At 38.3% G+C, this 22769-nt stretch overlaps 1 protein-coding gene across 7 annotated transcripts in view; it reads left to right on the top strand.

Moving 5' to 3' along the window:
• ATP6V1H (ATPase H+ transporting V1 subunit H) overlaps positions 1-22402 on the top strand; it is a 162906-nt gene extending 140504 nt beyond the window's left edge. For 6 of the 7 annotated variants that reach the window (XM_025477734.3, XM_035708351.2, XM_025477733.3 and 3 more), the window contains one exon: positions 22041-22402. In XM_025477734.3, coding sequence (XP_025333519.1) covers positions 22041-22101 — 61 coding nt within the window. In that variant the 3' untranslated portion in view covers positions 22102-22402. The remainder of the gene's footprint in view (positions 1-22040) is intronic. The other variant, XR_003147585.3, reaches the window with a different exon arrangement.
• The last annotated feature ends 367 nt before the right edge of the window (positions 22403-22769 follow it).

The raw sequence follows: 22769 nt of genomic DNA, 5'->3' as shown, positions 1-22769 counted from the left end.
TAGTATAGATACTCATATTTCTATTCAAGAGGAGAAATAATGGGAAGGACAGGTTAATGATAAGCTAGTGATATAACAGATACCCAAAATAACAATAGTTGAAATGTGACAGATGTTTGTTCTAGACTGTCTCTTATGAAAGGGTGGGGCTAGGCAGTCCAGAATTTTAAGTGCACAGGGATCCAGGCTTCTTCCAGCTCAGCATCCTGACATTCCTAGAGTGTGATTCTCATCCTTATGGCTGTGGCTGGTGGTAGATAGGCCAGACAACTGGGAGCCTCCTAGAATTTGCCCCGCACCACTTTTCCTTATACGTATTGACCAGTACTCAGTCATGTGACTACAAAGGAATTGGAAAATAAAGGCTTTACTAAAGTCACATGTCCTATTAAAATTCAGTGGTTCTAGTTTTGAGGAAGAAGGAAAGAAAAAGGATACTGGAGAACAAGTAAAAATTTCTTTCCCAGAAGTTAAATCTGCTTATATAATCTTATGTATTCAAATGATAAATACATGTTTTGATTTTGATTATTCAGTTTTGGGACTCCTATGACCTACCTGCATTGATAATTGAGGAAACTGATTATGTTTGGGATTCATGTTCTTCTAAATCCCTTCTTCCTTTGAAGAGTTTTAAAAAAATTATTTGTAATCCCTTGAAAGTTAATATTTGCTAATCTTTATGGTAATAGGCATTGCCAAAACTTTTTATGATTTGATGTTTGAAATGTTTATGAAATTGAAACCACTGGTAGTAGTTACACTACTACCTCTTATTTATTAGCTGAAAAAAATAGTTATAGATTTTATTTAAATAAAGTTCATTTCACTTAAATTTGAAAGCTAGTTTTTGACAGAGAAAGTTGATGATGATAATTGATAGTTCCATTAATCTTATACTTAAAAAATTTATATTGGGCTTCCAAATTTGAACAAAGCTCATTTCATTTTTTTTTTTTTTTTTTTTTTGGCGGGGAGGGGGGAAGCTAGAGTGTTCATTGAACAATAATTTAATGCCACTCCTGTAGTGAAGTGTGAAAAGCACATGCTTCATTGTAACACTGTGGGGAAAGGCTGTGTGGCCATGTGGAGGGTGGGCCTAGTCTAGGCCTGCAAGGGTCCTGGGCAGAAGGGACATAAGAGCTCTTGGTAGATTAGGAGGTGGTAGTCAGTGAAGGGGGAGGGAGAGGGCTGTGTGTGTGTGTGTGTGTGTGTAATTCCAGTGAGAGAGTTATGTCTATACATTGAGGTCAGAGAGATCCTGACTCATTTGGGGAATTTCCACTGGTTCCAGACAGCTGGAATCTGGTTATGAAGTTGAAAATATAGTTGGAGACGTAGTAGTGGCCAGATCATGAAAAACCATGTTATGCTAGGTTTGAACTCTTTTCTGAAGACTGGAAAACTGTAGAGGTTAGTAAGAATAATCACAGTGTCATTTTAGAAAGATTGTTTTAGAGACAGTGCAGGCTGGTAGACTTGGAAGGGTAAGGCTGGAAGGAAGAACACCAGTAAGGAGACTACAGATTCAAGTCAGGTGGTGGATTTATGAAGATGTCTATTTAGTAAGGCAGGGTCAAGGGTTGGAGACAATAGAACCTATAAAACCTAGAGATAAGTTGGATGTGGGGGAAAAAGAGGGAGGAGACCAGTGATTCTCAAGGTTTATAGGTGATATTCTTAGTTCTAAAACAGAATCAGACAAGCAAACATAAAAGCTCTTATCTCCTTGCATGTTGTATTCCAAATTTGCGTAGTCTACTTTATTCTCTAAATAGCTCTGAGATTCATTTCAGGTGATTATAAATTCATATTAGAGGAACAACTGGTTCACAAGTTTTGGTTTATTTTAGTTTTTGCACATATTGTGGGGAAATGCTTCTCTAAAGAATAATTCTGTAGGCTTAGAGGATCTTTTAAGCTTAATTATAAAGCTAATTTAACACATTTCCACTACATATCATTAAAGCATTGAACTTGCCTTCTAAATGTTGCTTCTTTACTGTGGATTTAATTGAGCCTTTTAAGTGTTATTATAAGCAGACTCTAAAATAATTTTAAATTTTGTTTGAGCATTCTGCTAGTGATGAACTGGTTTAGATTATGAAGTATTTGTAGGTTTAACTGCTGGGATCTTAGTCTCATCTGGTGTTTCAGAACATTTTCTTGTTAGGAGAAAAAGGTATTCTTTTTCAGGTTCTAACTTCTTTGTAGGATTCTTCAGCTACTTTTCATTCAACATTGTTGACCTCTTAGAGTATGCCAGGCACTGACCTAATACTCAAGATAAATTGACACTCTCTCTACTGTAATGCACTTAAAAGCCTTAACATTCTAAATATAATTCAAGAAGAAAGAATCTATAATGGGCCTTAAATACAGAATTTGCTTACATACTATTTTGATAACTAATATAAAATAAACTTTCTTCTTAAAAGTCCTTATAACAACGCAAACATTTCTCCCACATTGCATGGTGCATAGCTGTATTTGTATGTAATGGGGTCATGTAGGGTGTATATTCTGCATTGCACAGATTACTTTTGGTTACAACTACGTACTGATCAGGAACGAGCATTTAAAAGGAAGCTTGGAAGTTGCCACTCCATCCCAACCATAAGTAAAAAGCTGAACAGGCTGAAAAATCAACAGCTCTTCTTTGGTTGGAAAACTTGAACTGTGCTGAATTCAGGAGGCTCAGTGTGGGCAGGTCTGAAAGTTAAAAACTTGAGGGGGTCCCAGTCATAGTGGGTCCTTACTGTGCAGTGGGATTTATCTCCAGGAGCTAGACCAGATTCCCAAGTAAATATCTGAGAAACATCCCTTCAGGCTTCTGGCAAGGGCAGAGGAAAGAGAGCCATCTAGAAATATGCCAGAGTACTCTTTTCTTAATAAGACCTATTCTCAGGGGAAACTAGCTAAGTAGAGCCTTACCTGCTGGGATATGGGATATTATTAGAGTCTGTCTGAGTAGGGGAAGGGAAGTAACTAACCAACTTTAGCTTTCTTTAGCCATCCTATCCCACCCAAATGGGGAGGAAAAAAATTCCGAGAAATAGTTGTGAAGTTTACAGTCCAGAGGTCATCGCTCACTAAAAGACTGAGATTTAATCACAGGATAGTAGAATGCTTCCCCTCCCCCACCTCACCACCATATCACTGAAAGTTTATTTATAGCACTTCTTTTTACCTAGTACATCATGTTCAACTGTCAAGAAAATATTACAAGGCATACCAAAAGGCAAGAAGCACAGTGTGGAGGGACAAAGTAAATATCAGAAACCAGCCATGGCAGTGATGTTGGAATTATCAGACTGGAGATTTTAAACAATATGGTTATTATGCTAAGAACTGTAATGGATAAAGTAAACAGCATGCAAGGACAAGTAAACAGTGTGTAAGCAGGGAATTAGAAGTCCTAAGAAAGAACCACAAAGAAATGCTGTTAAAAAACAAAACAAAACAAAACAAAACACTATAATAGAGGGACGCCTGAGTGGCTTAGTGGTTGAGTGTCTGCCTTCAGCTCAGTGTGTGGTCCTGGAGTCCTGGGATCAAGTCCCACATCAGGCCCCCTGCATGGATCCTGCTTCTCCCTCTGCCTGTGTGTCTGCCTCTCTCTCTCATGAATAAATAAATTAAATCTTTAATAAAAAAAACCCCACTATAATAGAAATGAAGAATGTCTTTGATGTGCTTTCTAATGTACTGGACATGGCTGATGAGAGAATCTCTGAGCTAGAAGATCCTCCAAAAACTAAAAGCAAAGAGAACAAAGACTGAACACACCAGAATAACCAAGGACTGTGGGACATCTACAAAAGGTATAAAATACATGTAATGGGAATGCCAGAAGGAGAAGAGAGAGAGAAAGGAACAGAAGAAATACTTGAAACAATAATGACTGAGAAGTTCCCCCAAATTAATTACAGACACCACATGACAGATCCAGGAAGGTCAGAGAATACCAGGCAGGATAAATGCCAAAAATGTACACTGAGGCATATAATTTTTGAAATTACAGAAAATCAAAGTAAAAAAAAAAAAATCCTGAAAGAAGCCAGAGGGGGGGGAAAAAAATCCCACCTTACGTATAGAGGAACAAAAGTAATCACATCCAACTTCTCAGAAACCATGCAAGCAAGAAGTGCAATATTTGAAGTGGTGAGAGGAAAAATCCCACCACCTTAGAATTCTGTATTCTGTAAAATTATCTTTCAGAAGTAAAGGAGAAATGAAGATTTTCTTAGACAAAAATTGAGGGAATTTGTTGCTTGTAGATCTTCCCTACAAGGAATATGGAAAGAAATTAGTTCTTTAGACAGAAGGAAAATATTAAAGGTCAAAAATTTAGATCTACACAGAGAAAGGAAGAACATCAAAGAAGAAAGAAGGAATAACTGAAGGTAAAATAAAAACTTTTCTCCTTTTGTGTTAAATTTTTGTTTATTTTAAAGATTTTAGGGGTGGCCCCGATGGCTTAATGGTTGGCGCTGCCTTCAGCCTAGGGCATGATCCTGGAGGCCCGGGGATCAAGTCCTATGTCAGGCTCCCTGCATGGAGCCTGCTTTTCTCCCTCTGCCTGTGTCTCTGCTTCTCTCTCTCTCTCTCTAATTAATAAATAAAATAAAATAAAAATTTAAAGATTTTATTTTTATTTATTAATGAGAGACACACGCAGAGAGAGGCAGGACCTAGACAGAGGGAGAAGCAGGCTCTGTGCAGGAAGCCTGATGTGGCACTTGATCCCATGCCCTGAGCCAAAGGCAGATGCTCAATCACTGAGCCACCCTCAGAAAAGCCACCCTCAGAAAAGCCACCCTCTTCTTCTTCTTAATTGATAAAACAGCAGTTTATTCAAAATACTAATAGCAACATTCTATTTGATTATGTATGCTTGTGTGTGTATATGCTTCTGAACATTTATGTGTAAGTGAAATAGATGACAGCAGTGTTCTCACACTACCCATGAAGTGGTATAGTGTTATTTGAAAGTGGATGTGGATTAATTATAAACATATGCTGCTAACTCTAGGACAGCCATTAAAAAGGTAAAAAAAGTATAACTAATATGCCAGGAAAGGAGAGAAAATGGAATCATACAAATTGCTCAGTTAAAACCAAAAGGCAAAGAGTAGAAGGCAAAACTAGGAGCAAAAGAACAAGGGCAACAAATAGAAAATAGTGATGAGTATGGTAGATATTAATTTAACTATATCAGTGATCACTTTGAATTTCAGTAGTCTGTACCAATTGAAAGAGATTATCAGAGTGGATAAAAAATATGACCAAACTATATATCGTCTATAAGAAATCCACTTTAAATATAAAGGCAAATATAGATTAAAAGTAAATAGATGGAGAAAAATATACTATGCTAACACTAATCAAAAGAAAGCAGGAGTAGTATTGATTTCATACAAAACAGACTACAAATTAAGGACAGTTTATCAGGGATAAAAGAAGGGCTTTACTAAAAGGGTCAGTTCTCCCAGAAGGTATTGTAATTGTTAACATGCTAACAACAGCATCAAACTATGTGAGACAAAAACTGATACAGCTATAAGGAGAAATAGATGAATTTTACATTTATAGTTGGAGACTTTGATATCCCTCTCTCAGAAATGGACACATCTAGCAGGCAGAAAATCAGTAAGGACATAGTTAAACTCAACAGCACCATCAATCAACTGGATATAATAGACATTTGTAGACTACTTCAGCCACTAACAACCGAATATACATTTCTCTCAAGCTCATGGAACATTTACCAATACCACCCTCTGAGACGTAAAACACACCTTAACAAATGTAGAAGTCTAGAAATTATTCAGGGTCTGCTTTCAGACTACAATGGAGTTAAACTAGAAATAAATAACAGAAAGATAATTGGAAAATCCCAAATATGTGAGGATGAAACAATATATTTCTAAAATAATGTAAGGTCAAAGAAGAAATTACAAGAGAAATTAAGAAATATTTTCAACTAATTGAAAATGAGAATATAACTGACCAAATTTGTGGGATGTGGTAAAAGCAGTTCTTAGAGGGAAATTTATAGCATTGGAAGCATATATTAGAAAAGAAGAAAACTCAGTCTAAGTTTCCATTTTAGGAAATGAGAAAAAGAAAAGAAAATTAAATCCAGAGTAAGTAGAAGAAAAGAAATAATATGAATAAATCAAATAAATTAAAAACAGAAAATAGCAAAAAACTAATGAAATCAAAGCTGGTTCTTTGAAAAAAGCAATAATATTTATAAGCCTCCATCCACCCAGGCTATGTAAAGAAAAAAAGAGAAGGCACAGATTAATATCAGAGACAAAAGACAGACACCACAGCGCATCTCACAGAAAATAAAAGGATAACACAAAGGAATACTGTGACTAATTCTATGCACACAAATTTGATAACCTAGATGAAATTTCAAATTCCTTGAAAGATACAATCTGCCAAAACTCACAGAAGAAACAGATGATCTGAATAGGCCTTTATTAAAGATATTGAATCAACAATTAGTAATCTTCCAAAACAGAAAGCACCAGGTCCAGATGGGTTCCATGTTGAATTCTACCAAATATTTGGGAAAGTTTTCTACAGTCTCTTTCAGAGGATAGAAGTAGAGCAAGTACTTCTTAACTCATTCTATGAGGCCAGTTTTACTCGAATATGAAAACCAAAGACAAAGACATTACCAGAGAACTATAGACCAGAAAATCCTCAACAAAATAGCAGCAAATTGAATCCAACAATTGTGTAAAAGAGAATTCTGTATGACAACCAAGTGAGATTTATCACAGATGCATGAGGTTGGTTCAACATTCAAAAATCAATATAATCCATCACATCAAAAAACTAAAAAAGAAAAATCACATTATCATATCAGTAGATGCAGAAAAAGCATTCACCAAAATCACCACCCATTTTTGATAAAAACTCTCAGTAGACTAGGAATAGAGGTGAACTTTCTCAAATAGATGTTCTTTATAAAGAACCTTATAGCTAACATCTTACTTGATGCTGAGAAACTGGAAGCTTTCCCACTAAGATCAGGTACAAAGCAAGGATGTCCCCTCTCACATATGACTCCTTTTTTGACATCGAACATGAAGTTCTTGCTTAATGCAATAAGACAAGAAAAGGAACTGAAAGGTATACAGATTGGGAAGGGAGACATAAAACTGTCTGTGTTTCCAGATGACATGATTGTCTATGTAGGAAATACTAAAGATTTGACAGATAAACTTTCCTGGAACTAATAAGTGATTACAACAAGATTGTAGGGTACAAGGTTAATACACAGAAGTAAATTGCTTTCCTATATACAATGAAAAAATGGAATTTGAGATTAAAAACAAAGCCATATACATTAGCACCCCCCAAAGGAAATACTTAGGTACAAATCTAACAAAATATGTTTAAGATCTAGATGAAGAAAACTACCAAACTATGTGAATGAAATCAAAGAACTGAATAAATGGAGAGAGATCCCATGTTTATGAATAGGAAGATACAGTATTAAGATGTTACTTCTTCTCAACTTGATCTGTAGATTGAATGCAATGCCAATTAAAATTCCAGCAAGTTATTTTGTGGGTATCCACAAACTGATTACAAAGTTTATATGCAGAGCAAAAAACCCAAATAGCCAATATAGTATTGAAGGAGAAGGACGAAGTTAGAAGATTGACATTACTTGACTTCAGGACTTACTATAAACCTGCAGTACTCCAGACAGTGTGATATTGATAAAGGAAGAGACAAATAGGCAATGAAACAGAACAGAGAACTTAGAAATGCCCCCACCAATATAGTCCACTGATCTTTGAGAAAGAAGCAAAGGCAATACAATGGAACAAAGATAGTCTTTTCAACATACGATATGGATGACAACTGGGCTTCCACATGCAAAAATGAATCTGGCATAGACCTTACAACCTTCACAGAAATTAACTCAAAATGGATCATAGACCTAAATATAAAAAGCAGAACTATAAAACCCCTTGAACATAATATGGGAGAAAGCCTAGATGACCTTGGGTACGGTGATACCTTTTTAGATAAAGTGCTAAGGGCATGCATGATCTGTAAAAGAAATAATTGGGCTTCACAAAAATTAAAAACTACTTCTCTGTGAAAAATAATGTCAAGAGAATCAGAAGACAAGTCACATACTGGGAGGAAATACTTGCAAAAGACACATTTGATAAAGGACTATTATCTGCAATATACAAAGAACTCTTAAAACTCAACAATGAGAAAACAACCTCAGTAAGAAATTAGTCAAAGACCTTAACAGACACCTCACCAAAGAAGGTACACTGATGGTAAATAAATATAGGAAAAGATGCTGCACATCATATGTCATCAGGGAAATGCAAATTAAAACAAAATCAAGATACTACTACATGCCTATTAGATTAGCCAAAATCTGGAACACTGATACCAATTACTGGCCAGGCTGTGCAGTAACAGGAACTCTCATTTATTCCTGGTAGGAATGCAAAATAGTACAGTGACTTTGGAAGACTATTTGGTGGTTTCTTATCAAACTAAGTATTTTCTTATCATATGATCTAGCAGTTGTGCATCTTGGTATTTACCCAAAGGGATTGAAAACTTGTATCCACATGAAAACCTACACAGGAATGTAGCAGCTTTATTCATAATTGCCAAAATTTGGATTTGCTGTCCAGCTGTCCTTCAGTAGGTAAGTGCATAAACAAGCCATGGTACATCCAGACAATGGAATATTATCAAGCTATCAAGCCATGAAAAGGCATACGGGAACCTGAAATGCATATTATTAAATGGAAGAAGCCAATCTGAAAAAGCTACATGCTGTATAAATGTATAAAGGCAAAACTATGTGGACTATAAAAAAATCAATTGTGTGAGAAAGGAGGAAGGGATGAATAGCTGGAGGGTTTTGAGGTCAGTAAAAATACTGTTTGATACGATGATGATATGTCATTATACATTCATCCAAGGGCATAAAATGGACAGCACCAAGAATGGACCCTATGGTAAACTATGGACTTTGGATGATTATAATATGTCAATGCGGGTTCATCATTGGTAAAAAAAAAAAAAAAAAAAAAAAAGTACTACTCTCATGTGAGATGTTGGTATTGGGCGAGGCTGTGCATGTGTCAGGGCTGGATGTATATGGGAAATCTCTGTCCCTTCCTCTTAGTTTTGTTGTGAACCTAAAACTACTCTTAAAAAAATAAGTCTTAAAAAGATAAGAGGAAAAGGAGTGTCTGCTGCCAACTCTTTGGGTGGCTTTGTGCTTTGAGTGGCTCAGTGCATTGCATATCATGGCCACATGTTGGAAAAATGATTAAGTGTGAAAGACACTGCTGATCTAATTATAAAGCTGATGGTAATAGGTAAAGAAGGACTATTCTTGAAAATAAGCTAGAGCCAAAGAAACTCTGGATATTTAGATTTTATAGCTAGTTTAAAATAATTTGATTGTTGGAATTCCTGTGTGAAAAATAACTTTGTTATTGCAAACTTTGCCTAACTAAATTGCTTTTGTAATAGACTCTAATGCAATTGATTTTAAAATGTACATTTTTGTTTCTTACGACCAGAATTCAAATAAATAGATTCTACTTTTAGAATCACTGACCTCTTAAAGATACTGCTAATCTATTAATCTTTGGATTTAAATGCTGTTAGAAAGTGAAATGGCTGGTGGTTATGAAAATGTATTTGAAAAATAGAGGATTCACATTGTGATGTTCTGAAACTTTTTATTCTCATATCTACACAATAATATGTCCTTAGCCAGTGGGAGATACAGTAGTATACCAACAGGCAGTATTACTTAGTGATTAAGACTCTGAGTTTTAAATCAGATTCAGGTACAAACCCTCCTGCCACTATTTATCCTAACCTTACAGCATGTCATTTTCATCGCTAAACTCTAGCTCCTTATCTGTAAAAGTGGGGCTCATCTGTAGCTTTTATGAATATTATGGTGGAGATTAAATTAGAAAATGTACGTCAAGCCATTAGTGCAGTGCTCAGTAAGTAGCAGGCACTAGGAAATGGTATGCATCGTGGTGATCACTATTCCTAGGTGGAGATTTTTTTTTTAAAGATTTTATTTATTTATTCACGAGAGACAGAGAGAGAGGCAGAGACACAGGCAGAGGGAGAAGCAGGCTCCATGCAGGGAGCCTGATGTGGGACTCGATCCTGGGTCTCCAGGATCACGCCCTGGGCTGCAGGCGGCACTAAACCACTGAGCCACCCAGGCTGCCCCTAGGTGGAGATTTTTAAAGTATTGTGGAAACAGGTTGACTGTGTGTCCTTACATTTGGGATTTAACTATAACTGTACATTAGATGCAGATGGTAGAAGGCATTACATTGTTCAGTAGTTACATAGGAAAATACATTTGTAAAAACCAAATTTGCTTTGTACGATACTCAAAATAATGATAAAGGGTGGAGGAGTAACAACTTATAACTGTAGTAAAGTAGCATTAAAAATATAGGCTGGTGGAGGTGGGGCAAGATGGCAAAGGGGTAGTGTCCTCTGGTCGCCCGGCCCCGCCCGCTCACCTAGGTGACTGTCACACCGCCCTGAACACCCACGGATCCGAATCCCACCTGAGAGTAAGACAACAGCGGACGCTACAGAGAGAAGGGTTTTCGCTTCTAGCAGGTAGGAAGGCGGAAAAAAATAAAATAAAAAAGAATCCGGTGGGGGAGGGGCCCCGCGAGGAGCCGGGCTAAGGGCCTCGGGGGCAGGAGAGCCCAGCCCCGGAGAAGCGGGAACTTGGGAACTTGAGAAATCCGGCGGCGGAGGGAAAGGCGCTCAGCAGGGAGGTAGGAGGGGCAGGGACGCCGCCAGTCTGCGGGGGCACGAGGAGAGGAGGGGCGCCCGGGGGAACGCGCACCCACACCGCGGCCCATCTCCGTAAAGGGCTGGGGGCGCCCGGCGGGTGGTGGCTCCGGGCGGAGGGGCTGCGTCCTGCTGCCTTCGGGAGCCGTGGCCCCGGGAGCGATTCCAGCAGCGCAGGCCCCGATCCCAGGGCGCCGGGGACACAGCCCAGGATCCTGCGCTCCCCCCGGGACAGGCGGAGGCCGGGAGGGCACAGGACAGCGAGGACGCCCCTGCCGCCGGGCGCCCCCAGGCGGTGCGGATCAGTGCACCTGTGCCACCCCGGGAACATGCAGACCAGTGGGGAGCTGCCGTAGTTACTGCAGGAGCTGACTCCAGAGCCGGAGAGCTGGCCGCCGCCAGTGGTGGTGTTCCTCCTGGTGTCACCCTGTGCCTGGGACTGAGTGGGGCCACCAGGGAACAGGGGCCTCATGGGGTAAGCAGCTCCCACTGAGCCCGGCACCCGGCAGGGGGCGGTGCATCCCCCGAGGTGCACACACCTGAGAATCAGCACAGCAGAACCTTCTGCAGAAGACCAGCAGGAAGGACTGGAAAAGAGCAAGTTCTGGACCAAGCAGCGCTAGAAAGCTCCAGGGGAAGTCGAGGGATTTATAGTACATAGAACTAGATGGTTCCACCTCCCCCCCACCCCCCTTTTTCCAGTACAACTCATTTTTATATCAGACTAAAATTTTCCAATATTTTTTCTGTTTTCCCACCTTAACTACAATATTTTACCACCTCTTCATTTCAAGTTTCTTCCTTTTTGACTTCCATATTTCTACAATTACATGTCTTAGATATATTTTCCACTTCTGGATTCCCTTCAACATACTCAGTTTAATTTTGGGAGATATATGAGATTTGTTTTTTGTTTTCTCTCATTTTGTTCTATGATGGCCTTAATACCTTCTAAAACATGACCAGCATGCACCCAGAACCAAGTGGTATAGTGTGCTGGTTCATTCTGTGAGATTCCTCATTCCCATTCTGCCCCCCTCTTTTATCTCATTTATGTTTTGGTGGTCAATGTTGGGGCCGTCTACAAGTATTTCTGGTTTATATAAATTTGGGACTGAGCGTCTTCTAATATCCAGAACTTAATATACTCAGGACCAAGAGGATCACCCCCTAGAGCCCCTCAGATAGACTACATTCTCCCTCCACTACAACTGCTTTACCACCACCATCTCCCAGTCCCCCCCTTTTTCCTCTCTTTTTTCTTTTTTTTCCTCTTTTGCTTTTTTCTTTCTTTTTTTTTCTTTTTTTTTTTTGTCATCTTCTTTGGGATTCTTAGCCTTTTATTTTTTACTACTTTGTTTAAAATCTGGTTTTCACCTTAGTGTTACTTATGTTTTATTTTGTTTGATCTTTGTTTTCATTTTCTGGTTTCTGACCTCATCAGAATAATCTAGGGTAAAATTTACTTAGGTCATCGTTGATATTCTTGACTAGGCTGACTCATATAGCCACTCTGCACTGAGCAAAATGACTAGAAGGAAGAACTCACCACAAAAGAATCAGAAACAGTACTCTCTGCCACAGAGTTACAGTTACAATTCCGTGTCACAAAGCCAATTCAGAAGCACAATTATAAAGCTCCTGGTGGCTCTGGAAAAAAGCATAAAGGATTCAAGAGACTTCATGACTGCAGAATTTAGATCTAATCAGGCTGAAATTAAAAATCAATTAAATGATATGCAGTCCAAACTGGAGTTCCTAACGATGAAGGTTAATGAGGTGGAAGAAAGAATGAGCAACATAGAAGACAAGTTGATGGCAAGGAAGGAAGCTGGGACAACAGAGAAAAACAAAAGACCATGAGGAAAGGTTAAGGGAAATAAATGATAGCCTCAGAAGGAAGAGTCTACGTTTAATTGGGGTTTCAGAAAACGCCAAGAGGGACAGAGAGAGCCAGAAAGCATATTTGAACAAATCATAGCTGAGAACTTCCCTAATTTGGGGAGGGAAACAGGCATTAAGATCAGGAGATAGAGAGGTCCCCTTCCAAAATCAATACAAACCCTTTAACACTTCGACATTTAATAGTGAAACTTGCAAATTCCAAAGATGAAGGGAAAATCCTTATAGCAGGCAAGAGATCCCTAACTTCTATGGGGAGAAATATTAGATTAACAGCAGACCTCTCCACGGAGACCTGGCAGGCCAGAAAGGGCTGGCAGGATATATTCAGGGTCCTAAATGAGAAGAACATGCAGCCAAGAATACTCTATCCAGCAAGGTCCTTATTCAGAATAGAAGGAGAGATAAAGAGCTTCCAAGATAGGCAGAAACTGAAAGAATATGCGACCACCAAACCAGCTCTGCAAGAAATATTAAGGGGGACTCTGTAAAAGAAAAAGGATGCCCAAAGAAATAATCCACAAAAACAGGGACTGAATAAATGTTACAATGACACTAAATTCATATCTTTCAATAGTAACTCTGAACGTGAATGGACTAAATGATCCTATCAAAAATTGCAGGGTTTTGGACTGGATAAAAAAGCAAGACCCGTCTATTTTCTGTCTACAAGAGACTCATTTTAGACCTAAGGACACCCACACCTGAAAATAAAAGCTTGGTGACCATTTTGCCATTGAAATGGTCCTCAAAAGAAAGCTGGGGTAGTAATCCTCCTATCAGATAAATTAAAGTTTATCCCAAAGACTGTAGTAAGAGATGAAGAGGGACACTATATCATAGTTAAAGGGTCTATCCAACAAGAAGCCCTAACAATCATGAATATGTATGCCCCTAATGTGGGAGCTGCTAAGTATATCAATCAGTTAATAACCGAACTAAAGACATACTTAGATAATAATACACTAATAGTAGGAGACTTCAACATGGCACTTCTGAAAATGAAAGATCTAAGCACAACATCACTAAAGAAACAAGGGCTTTAAATGATACACTGGACCAGATGGATTCCACAGATATTTATGGAACTTTCCATCCAAACGCAACTGAATTCAAGTGCACATGGAACTTTCTCCAGAATAGACCACATACTGGGTCACAAATCAGGTCTCAACTGATGCCGAAAGATTGGGATTGTCCCCTGCATATTTTCAGACCATAATGCTTTGAAATTAGACCTCAATCACAAGAAGAAATTTGGAAGAAACTCAAACACGTGGAGGTTAAAGATCATCCTCTAAAAGATGAATGGGTCAACCAGGAAATTAGAGAAGAATTTAAAAGATTCATGGAAACTAATGAAAATGAAAATACAACCATTCAAAATCTTTGGGATACAGCGAAAGTAGTCCTGAGAGGGAAACACATTGCAATACAAGCATCCCTCAAAAAATTGGAAAAAACTCAAATACACAAGGTAACCTTGCATCTAAAGGAGCTGGAGAAAAAAACAGCAAATAGATCCTACACCAAGCAGAAGAGACTTAATAAAGACTCGAGCAAAACTCAATGAAATAGAGACCAGAAGAACTGTGGAACAGATAAACAAAACCAGGAGTTGGTTCTTTGAAAGAATTAATAAGATAGATAAACCATTGGCCAGCCTTATTTAAAGAAAAGACTCAAATTAATAAAATCATGAATGAAAAAGGAGAGATCACCACCAACACCAAGGAAATACAAACGATTTTAAAAATATATTATGAGCAGCTATACACCAATAAATTAGGCAATTTAGAAGAAATGGACACATTTCTGGAAAACCACAAACTACCAAAACTGGAACAGGAAGAAATAGAAAACCTGAAAAGGCCGATAACCAGAGAGGAGATTGCAGCCATCATCAAAAACCTCCCAAGACACAAAAGTCCAGGGCCAGATGGCTTCCCAGGGGAGTTCTATCAAAGGTTTAAAGAAGAAACCACACCTATTCTACTAAAGCTGTTCTGAAAGATAGAAAGGGATGGAATACTTCCAAACTTGTTCTATGAGGCCAGCATCACCTTAATTCCAAAACCAGACAAAGACCCCACCAAAAAGGAGAATTACAGACCAATATCCCTGATGAACACAGATGCAAAAATTCTCAACAAGATACTAGCCAATAGGATCCAACAATAGTACATTAAAAAGATTATTCGCCATGACCAAGTAGGATTTATCCCAAGGATGCAAGGCTGGTTGAACACTCGTAAAACAATCAATGTGATAGAATGAAACTAGATCATTCTCTCACACCATACACAAAGATAAACTCAAAATGGATGAAAGATCTAAATGTGAGACAAGAATCCATCCAAATCCTAGAGGAGAACACAAGCAACACCGTTTTTGAACGTGGCCACAGCAACTTCTTGCTAGATACATCTATGAAGGCAAGGGAAACAAAAGCAAAAATGAACTATTGGGACTTAAGATAAAAAGCTTCTGTACAGCAATAGAAACAGTCAACAAAACTAAAAGACAACCTTCAGTTTGGGAGAAGATATTTGCAAATGACATATCAGATAAAGGGGCTTGTATCCAAGATCTATAAAGAACTTATTAAACTCAACAGCAAAGAAACAAACAATCCAATCATGAAATGGGCCAAAGACATGAACAGAAATTTCACCACAGAAGACCTACACATGGCCAACAAGCACATGAGAAAATGCTCCGTCCACATCACTGGCCATCAGGGAAATATAAATCAAAACCACAATGAGATACGACCTCACACCAGTGAGAATGGGGAAAATTAACAAGACAGGAAACAACGAATGTTGGAGAGGATGCGGAGAAAGGGGAACCCTCTTGCACTGTTGGTGGGAATGTGAACTGGTACAGGCACTCTGGAAAACTGTGTGGAGGTTCCTCAAAGAGTTAAAAGTAGAGCTACCCTTCGACCCAGCAACTGCACTACTAGGGATTTACCTCAAAGATACTCATGTAGCGAAATGCTGGGATACCTGCACCCCGATGTTTATAGCAGCAATTTCCACAGTAGCCAAACTATGGAAGGAGGCTCAGTGTTCATCGGAAGAAGAATGGGTAAAGAAGATGTTGTCTGTGTATACAATGGAATATTACTCAGCCATCAGAAGAGACAAATACCCACCGTTTGCTTCAGCATGGATGGAATTGGAGGGTATTATGCTGAGTGAAGTAAGTCAGTCGGAGAAGGACAAACATTATGTGGTTTCACCCACAGGGAGAATATAGGAAATAGTGAAAGGGAATAAAGGGGAAAGGAGAGAAAATGAGTGGAAAAAATCAGAGAGGGTGACAGAACACGAGAGACTCCTAACACTGGGAAACAAACAAGGGGTAGTGGAAGGGGAGGTTGGTGGGGGGATGGGGTAATTGGGTGATGGGCACTGAGTGGGGCACTTGATGGGATGAGCCCTGGGTGTTCTTCTATATGTTGGCAAATTGAACTCTGATAAAAAAAAATTCCCCAAAAATAGGCTTGTACAAAATACTTAAATTTCATTTTTTCTCTTTACCAAGTAGAAATCTGTGTTGTAACCAATATAAAGTTCATATTCTCAAAAAATTTTTCATACATTCAGAGAAGGATATTTCATTTATGATTTATATTACACTCATTTGTTTCCTGATAGAATGGGCAAATGTTAAGAAAAATAAAATTATGACTCAGTTGTAGTTTTAATAATCATTGTAATAAACTCATAGAAAGATGTGAGATATAGTATGTAGGTCCTCTGTAATTTTAGTTGTGAAAATTTATACACCAAAAGGATACTAAAGAGAATAAAGACTAAAATGATAGTAATAGTGGAATTTCTACTGAACTTTTTGGCTGCCAAGGGAAAAATAGAAATAAGGGAGATTGTAGTTTTCATAGATAAACATGTTTGTCAGGAGAAAATTCACTTTTTTTCTGGCACTAAGTTATATAGGTGAAGTTACCATGTATTTATATAGGTGAAGTGTGTTTGAATGATAATTGTAGTCAGTGTCTTCAACTATGGGTTTCTTCCTTTTTTTTTTTTAATTCAACTACAGTTTTAGGGTTTTTTTTTAAATTTATTTATTCATAGAGACACAGAGAGAAGCAGAGACACAGGTAGAGAGAGAGACAGACACAGGCAGAGGGAGAAGCAGGCACCATGCAGGAAGCCCGATGCGGGACTCGATCCCGGGTCTCCAGGATCACGCCCTTGGCTGCAGACGGCGCTAAACCGCTGTGCCACCAGGGCTGCCCTCAACTACTGTTTTAAAGAACGAATAAAAATGTTTGACTATTTATATAGCCCTAATTATAGTAAAGATTTGACACTTAATTGTAAATGGTGAAGGCCTTTCTTTTCTAAGAGTTAATATACCTCTAGTGGTTTTTTTTATGTTTTATTTTTTATTTTTATTTTTCTAAATATACCTCAAGTAAATACTTCTGGTACACTAGCTGCTAACAGCTTGGAGCCTAGATAGCTAATGTCATATTCAGACTGCCTCTTTCAATCCCTCTGTAACTTTCTCAAGAACTGGAAAGCAGTTTTTCAGTATTATGGTAGGTGCCAAAGTATAGAACTTGTATGGCCATTGACAAGAGAATAAAATAGATCTTTTTCTTTTTCTTTTTTAAAGATTTTATTTTAGAGACAGAGAGTATATGCATGAGCAAGTGTGAGCTGGGGGAGGGGCAGAAGGAGAGAGGGAGAGAGAGCCTGAGGAGCTGAGCATGGAGCGCCATGTGGGGCTTAATCTTACAACCCGAAGGTCATGGCCTGAGCCAAATTTAAGAGTTGGACACTTAACTGACTGAGCCACCCAAGTGCCCCTCTTTTTTTTTTTTTTTTTTTAAGATTTTGTTTATTTTTGAGAGAGAGTGCGTGCGCACGTGGGCATGTGTGATACCCAAGGGGGAGGGGCAGAGGGTGAGAAGCTCAAGCAGACTTCCTGCTCATTGCAGAGCCCCACACAGCGCTCAACTCCACAACCCATGAGATCATGCCCTGAGACAAAACCAAGAGTCGAATCCTTAATGGATGGAGTCACCCAGGTGCCCCCCCAACATAGGTATTTCTTAATCAACTGTCAACATTTTCTTAGTATGCAATATGGTCTTTTTTTGTGAACTATTTTGTATTTGGATTTTTTAAAAGGGGAGTATGTTTTTGGACTGTTTCTTTTTTTAGTTTCAGAGATTTAGAATCCTAAATGATTTAAGTTATGGATGAAGTTACAGAGGAGAAGATATTAGACTTCTCAAATTTTGCTTCTTAGGTAGAAAAAGCAAAGATTTAATGTCAAACTCCTGTGGATTTCTGGTACAAATTGGGCACTTTATGAACAAATTATAAGTTGAATTTTTATTCTTGTATTAATCTTCTGGTACAGAGAGAAAGACTGACTCAATACTTAGATTAATGTATTTAAAATAACTCTTCTTGAGTCTTTTGTTGTGGATATATTATAATCCCTTGAGGTAAAATCCATAATTATTTTTCCTTTTGCCCAACACTAATGTTACCTTAACCTGAGGAAATTATTCATACACTCTTACTATTTTCTAATGTATAAACTTAGGAACATGGCTGCTTCTCACACCTTCATGGGTCCTATTTGGGCCAGGCAGCTTCACAGTATAAAGTGGATAGGATCTGAGTCCTAGCCAGGCCATTTGCTCATTTTGTCTCTGAGCATGTTATTGGAAGTTTTCTAAGGCTCCATTTGATCCACCGTAAATGGAGATATTCACCTCACAGAGATGTTGTAAAGATAGGAAGATAATGTGTGGGTGTACCTACGAGCAAATTTCCATGATGGCTTATAAAAATGTGTGGAATGTAAGCAAGGGTCCTGTGTTCCCAGCCCTAGGCACTTGGTGCTAGCACTTCCCTATGGTGGAGGCTCACGGGAAATTCAGAGGCAGACCTCGGTGAATCTTGGGAATATTTTAATTGACTGCGTGTTGCCATTTGGCATGAGGGAAATGGACTGTAACATTTTATAAGCCAAGTTCAAAGGAGTAGATGTTTGTCAAAGCTTGGTGTAGGCCGGTCCTTTTTCTACAGTTAGTATCTTTTTCAGTTGAGCCTCAGGTCAGCTGTCTCTGATATTATAACAACTCATATGCCATTGCAAACTAATTTCAGGAAAACCTGAGGAGGAGATTTGATTCTTTTTTCATGAGTCCCATTTGGGCTCTTCTCCTATTTAGACTATTGGCATTTTGTGACCTACAAGTTAGGCTCATAAAGTTCTATCTGGGGCTCTTAATATACACATTCTCATTCAAACCCCTTATATATGTTCTTGTCCTTCCTCTAAATCTTAAATTGCATACACTCTACTTAGCAGACACTAAGGAAGCCCTGAATTTTCTGCAGTCTAGGCATTAAGGTTGAGAAGAAGAAGTGGATGTCTCAGGGCCACTTTGTGGAAAATAATGAGAATATAGTAGAGCATTTTATCTGTAATAAAGACTTTTGGCCAGGAAAAACAAAAGAGCAGAAGACTAGTGGGCAAGAAGCCATGGTTGGAAATGCTTTTCAATTCTCTGCTAGAAAAACTCATCTTTGCTTTGTTTTAATATTCCTCCTACTTTGGCCCTTACTTCAATTATGCCTTTTGTGTGTGTGTGTGTGTGTGTGTGTGTGTGTGTGTGTGTGTGTGTGAAGAAATCAGTTATCTTTCCTCACCTCCAAGTATTCACTCTTGTCCCCTAAATATCAGTTAAGTTTGGAATGGCAAGTGAGCCACCCTTCATGTATCTGTAATGGGTGGAGCAGATGGGAGCCTTTGTGTGTGACAAGATCCAGCCAGATACTTCTCTATCACTTGGCAGTTCAGAGCACTGAGCTCTGAAAGGCTTTCCTATGTTCTCTTGTGATTTATCTTGGACACTTACACTTAGAACATGGGTCTTCACATAGTCTTTTATTGAAAGAACCATAGTTTATTATTGAAGGATGCCATGTGTCTTTTAGGTACACTTTTAAAATGTTTTTTAAGAAATCACTCTCAGAGGGGAGGAAAAACAATTTCCCTTCTACCCTTCTGAGTTCTCAGCTGGAATTCTATAATAGACAGATTAACATGAGAAAAACTATTGATTAACATATATACCTCATGTACACATGGGAGATACTCAGGGAAAAATGGATAACTTAAAGATGTAGCTTTAGAATTCAGGATTAAATTTCATCTTAATAGGGAAAAAGGAGTGGAGATGTAGGCCTCTGAGGGAAAGTAAGTGGTTTTTAGGAATAATGATTGAGCCCATAGAAGAATAGGTGGGAGATATGAGATTGTGACATGGTCTGTCTGGGTGTGGTGTAGACTTCATGACTGTTCTCTTGTGATGAGAGTCAGTTCTACCCAGTTGATGAAACTCTCAGGGAAGGGACTTATGACAATGGAGTTCCTTTTGGAGGACTTGTCTTCAGGTAGATAAGGGGAGTTCAGAGAAAGTCTCTTCCTGTACTTGCTGTTTTCAAGTGTCTACAGATCAAAGTAGTATACCAAAGGGGCATATTTTGGGGTGGCTTATTCTGGTGATCCTTTACACAGTCTAACTTTTAAAATTGGAATATTTGAAAGCCCTCTTAAAATGAAGCATGTCTAATTTCAGGCTTAATTTCTTAGATATCTATGTAGGGAAAAAACGTGTGTGTGTGTGTGTGTGTGTGTGTAATATATGGAAATTTTGTTGTAAATGTTATACTCATCTCTCATCTCTCATCCCTCATCTCTCCCTCTCCCCACAACACAACACAACACAACACAACACAACACATCAAACTTACGCAGTTCTACATACTCCTTAGTTGCAGGCCTCCACAGAGTGGGGGCATTTATAGTGTCCATAAACTCTTATTTTTTTTCCTGTCTAATAACATTTATAGATGGTTTCCTTTTTTGCTCTTGCATGAGTTAGAACTACTTCCTTACTGTTGGTTGAAAATAAGATCTCCATCCATTGTTCAAATTATGTTAGGGTAGCTCCTAGTTGACACAAAAATATATTATATGCTTTAATATGACACCCATGATAAGTCAGTGATAAGAACTTTCATGTAAGGGTGAAAACACATAAATCATTTTCATGCTATAGGAGGTTTCAGTCAGTCCCACAGTACTTTCAACCTCGTTTACAACTTTGTGAGACTTCTGGGGGTCCCTGACACCTCACCTACACTAGTCTACAGAACTCCCCCTCTGATTTCTATTCCGAATGCTTCTTCCTTTTCACAGTCTTGCTTCCTATTTTTGATAGCTTTGGACTAAGGCCATGATAATGGAGGTAGAGCAGTCATCTGACTCTGGGCTGCTCATACCCGGCATGTGCCCTCATCCCGCAGCCTCTGGAACCAGCATGTCCGTGAGGGGGTGCAACTAGAATGTAAATCCAGGTCTCTACCCAAAACTCATGCTCTTTCTTTTTCCTTTTCATAGCAGGGACCCTTTTAAATGTTTTGTTTGTTTTTAACAAAATCTCTTCTTTTGTTCAAAAACGAACGATTGGGCAAGCTGTTCACAGGAAAATAGGAAAGAGGTTATTCTTTGTCCTGGAATTAACGGTACTACCTGTATGTAATTTAGAGCTAAGTATTCATGTACTGAGGATACATGTTCAGTTCATTTCCTAAAGGAGAACGAGATTGAAATAGTTTGGAAACCACTGCTCTGAGCCACAATGAAAGTGACTCACCTCTACAATGAGAATACTACTTCTCTGCTCTTGGGATTATTCTGTGGATTCAGTATGACCATCTTTGTGAGGGTTTTAGACTATGTTGGTGCAGAGAAAGTGTTCAGTAACAAGAAGCTTCATTACATGTTGTGAGTCTTAATGGTATTTTCAGTGATTTATTTTCATCTCTAGTATAGATACTTGTATTCACTAGTATCAGGAAATGTGTTTTTCATGTGTCAGTCCACTTACTTGGAATAATATTCCATTGATTTTGAACTTCTTCGGTTGCAAAATTGGCATGGCAGTAAACAAGACTTGTCCTCAAGAAAGTAGAAATGCAGAATCGCCTGTTTGTGCGTGTAATGACTTATGTATGCTAAAGAGAGCATTTAAAATTCACACAGTACATACTTTTCAAATCTGGAATAGATTAATTTTCTGGAGCTATTTTGCTAATGTTTAGATATTAAAATAAGTATAGATGACATGGTGTATTGTGCTCTGATTTTGAAAGAGATTCTTTGTCCTATAAATTCTAACATGCCTTCCTATTTTATTCCTGCTGTTTTAGGGAATATCTTGGTAAACAGCTCCAATCTGAGCAACCCCAGACTGCTGCTGCCCGAAGCTGAATGTGTCCTCCAACCTCAGAATCTCCAGCAGTCGTGTTTAACCTGGGACAGAGTACCTGGAATAGGAATCTTAGTAGTTAGGGTCAGGAGCAAATACCTTTTCATTTTACTTGTACTTATCTTCTGTTGTGTCACTTTTCCCAATGCTGATTTTTGTTAAATGTGTTTGCCCATTAAGTTGTATAAAAGTAAGTGCTTTCTGTTGCTAAGGAGAAGATTACTCACATATACTGCTTGTAATTTCTGTATTTATTGTTCTCTGAAAATGAGTATAGTTATTAAAGGATTCTCACTTCGAAAAGGTTTTGCTCTTTACTTGTTCCTTACTCAGACTTTAACAACAATCATCTTTTTTTCCCTAGCCAAATTGATAAAATTGTTGCAAAATAGTGAATGGTAAATAAATGTTAAAATTATATGTATGTGTCCATCCATCTACCCATCCAGCCAGCCAGCCATCTATGCACAATACACATTACAGCAATCCTCTGCTAATATTTAAAGAACTTTAAAATTTTAAATAGATTTTTAACATGATGCTGTGGTCCAAAAGATTTGCCTGTGGAGCTAAGTGAAGAATTTCAGCTTTAGGTTATTTTATTTCATTGATTTCCTGTACTTTCATTCTTGGATTTTAGTACTTCCAGTCTCTTTTCTTTAATATTTTC

This window comes from Canis lupus, chromosome 29, assembly GCF_003254725.2.
Source record: "Canis lupus dingo isolate Sandy chromosome 29, ASM325472v2, whole genome shotgun sequence".
Classification (NCBI taxonomy): domain Eukaryota; kingdom Metazoa; phylum Chordata; class Mammalia; order Carnivora; family Canidae; genus Canis; species Canis lupus.
This window is presented reverse-complemented; position numbering and strand designations above follow the sequence as displayed.